Here is a 1,822-nt window from a genome sequence, read left to right as displayed (position 1 = left end):
TATACAAAACGAGCGGTTCCTCGCGCAGGCTAAACAGTTTGAGTTACCCTGTTGTTGCAGCCATCCAGCGGTGACAGCTCGAACTGTTTAGCCTGCGCGAGGAACCGCTCGTCAGACGTCGCCATCTCGAACGGGACCTGGGCAGGCACAGCGCCGGGCGTTCTCTGGTCGTCTTCGTTGGGTTTAGGGCTCGAAAACGGCCAAAAGAAGGCGGAACAAGAGCTCAAAATCATCCCAAAGATACACAGTGACGTATAAAGCTTCAATGGCGTCATTTTTGCGAAATATACGAACAGAATTCGCAACTCAAATCGCAGCTTCAAAATTCTACCCAGGCCTGCGCGCGTTGAGACTCAAAAGAGCAGCGTGAAAATTTGGCGCCAAATTTACAACCTGGCTTTTGATTGGTGGAAGTACTACATTTCCGGAAGCTGATTGGCTACAAGTGTAGTTTAATCACGCATGCGCTATAGCAGCAATTTTGGGGTCAGCAAAGGTCAGAGTTGATGAAACGTCGTCTGCAGGTTTCTGTTTTGATATTTCCTGATAAATATCATATTTTACTGATATTAGACGATTTGGAAATGCTTTTCACAGTTTCTTCCAAACAGGTAGAGTTTATGTTTGCGTCTGAGAGAAAGGAAAGAGGGAAAGGAAAGAGGGAAAATGGCGGGAAACTAGGGGAGGGAAGCTAGGAGCGAGGGAGGTGAGAGTGGGGAGGGGGGCATAAGGAACGATGGACATATGTTCTAGGGAAAGAAAGGAGGGCAGAGAAGAAAGGCAAAAGAAAAGGCCAAAGACAGAAAAAAGTTTTCAAGCCGGAAGGAAGAGGCTGAGAGGATAAAAGCTTAATGGTGGCCCTTGATGCATTAGTTAATCATTCTGGAGTTAGTAGTTCATAGCATATGATTTATTCAAAACTTACAACGTTAACATTAAACAGAACTGTTTGTTTCTTATCTCTTTTCAGCCAACACAAGACCAGTCCTGATGGCATCGTCAACTACTCACCAAGACATCAATGTGGCTCAGAGTAGGTACACTTCTAGCCTGGTTACCAAACCCCAGCCCGATCTCAAGTATCTATCGTGCTGGGGTCTGGCCGGATGGGATAGGAACTCTTCTCAATTTTGCACCTTATAGTGGGCAAAAAACACCACCAATAGAACAGCAGTAGGATCAGCAGGAGGTCATACACCCCTACCATGATTGGTTAAAGACTACTGTGATAGCCTGCTGACCAACTGTGGTGTGTTGTAGCTGGCTACCTGTGGTGTGAGTGGTCATCAATCCTATGTACTCCTCCCCCTGATCAAGGGCCTTCGAGAACCTTTCTACAGCCATCCTGCCAGACCCCAACACAAAAGATATTTTTGAGGTTGGGGTATGTTATGCAGGCTAGTACACTTCCTGCCATGTTCACATTCCAAAACAAAACAAAGTGCTATAAACTGAATCACGTAACATGTAAACAGTTTCAGGGAGAAATTCTGTTAAAGTACACACAGTTCCAGGGGTGACAACCAGTGACAGCTTAATCCATCGAGGCAAGTGAACAAATCACTGAGTAACCGTGCTGCTGCACTAATCCTCAGAACTCTGCATGTCCCTCACTTCCTAGCAGCCTTACCTTAAGTGTGCCAGGGAGTTGTTCTGGTCTGAAACTCCCTGCGCTGCCCGTGCCGACATTTTTTGTGACTTGTCCCCACTATTTTCAAATCGTCAATTGACCCGCCATTGTTGTTCATCTAAAGTTAAAACCCACTGGTTTTCAAAGTGGCGGATATATGAACCTGGCAGATTTATGTTACATACTATACTA

At 45.7% G+C, this 1,822-nt stretch overlaps 1 protein-coding gene across 1 annotated transcript in view; it reads right to left on the bottom strand.

The window, feature by feature from the left end:
• The window catches only part of LOC118430790 (protein brambleberry-like), a 19,332-nt gene extending 18,955 nt beyond the window's left edge, over positions 1-377 (bottom strand). Inside the window, exon 1 of the mRNA XM_035841812.1 lies at positions 48-377. Within this exon, the coding sequence (XP_035697705.1) occupies positions 48-275 (228 nt within the window). The 5' untranslated portion in view covers positions 276-377. The remainder of the gene's footprint in view (positions 1-47) is intronic.
• Between the last annotated feature and the right edge of the window lie 1,445 nt (positions 378-1,822).

Source organism: Branchiostoma floridae, chromosome 14, assembly GCF_000003815.2.
Source record: "Branchiostoma floridae strain S238N-H82 chromosome 14, Bfl_VNyyK, whole genome shotgun sequence".
Lineage (NCBI taxonomy): Eukaryota > Metazoa > Chordata > Leptocardii > Amphioxiformes > Branchiostomatidae > Branchiostoma > Branchiostoma floridae.
This window is presented reverse-complemented; position numbering and strand designations above follow the sequence as displayed.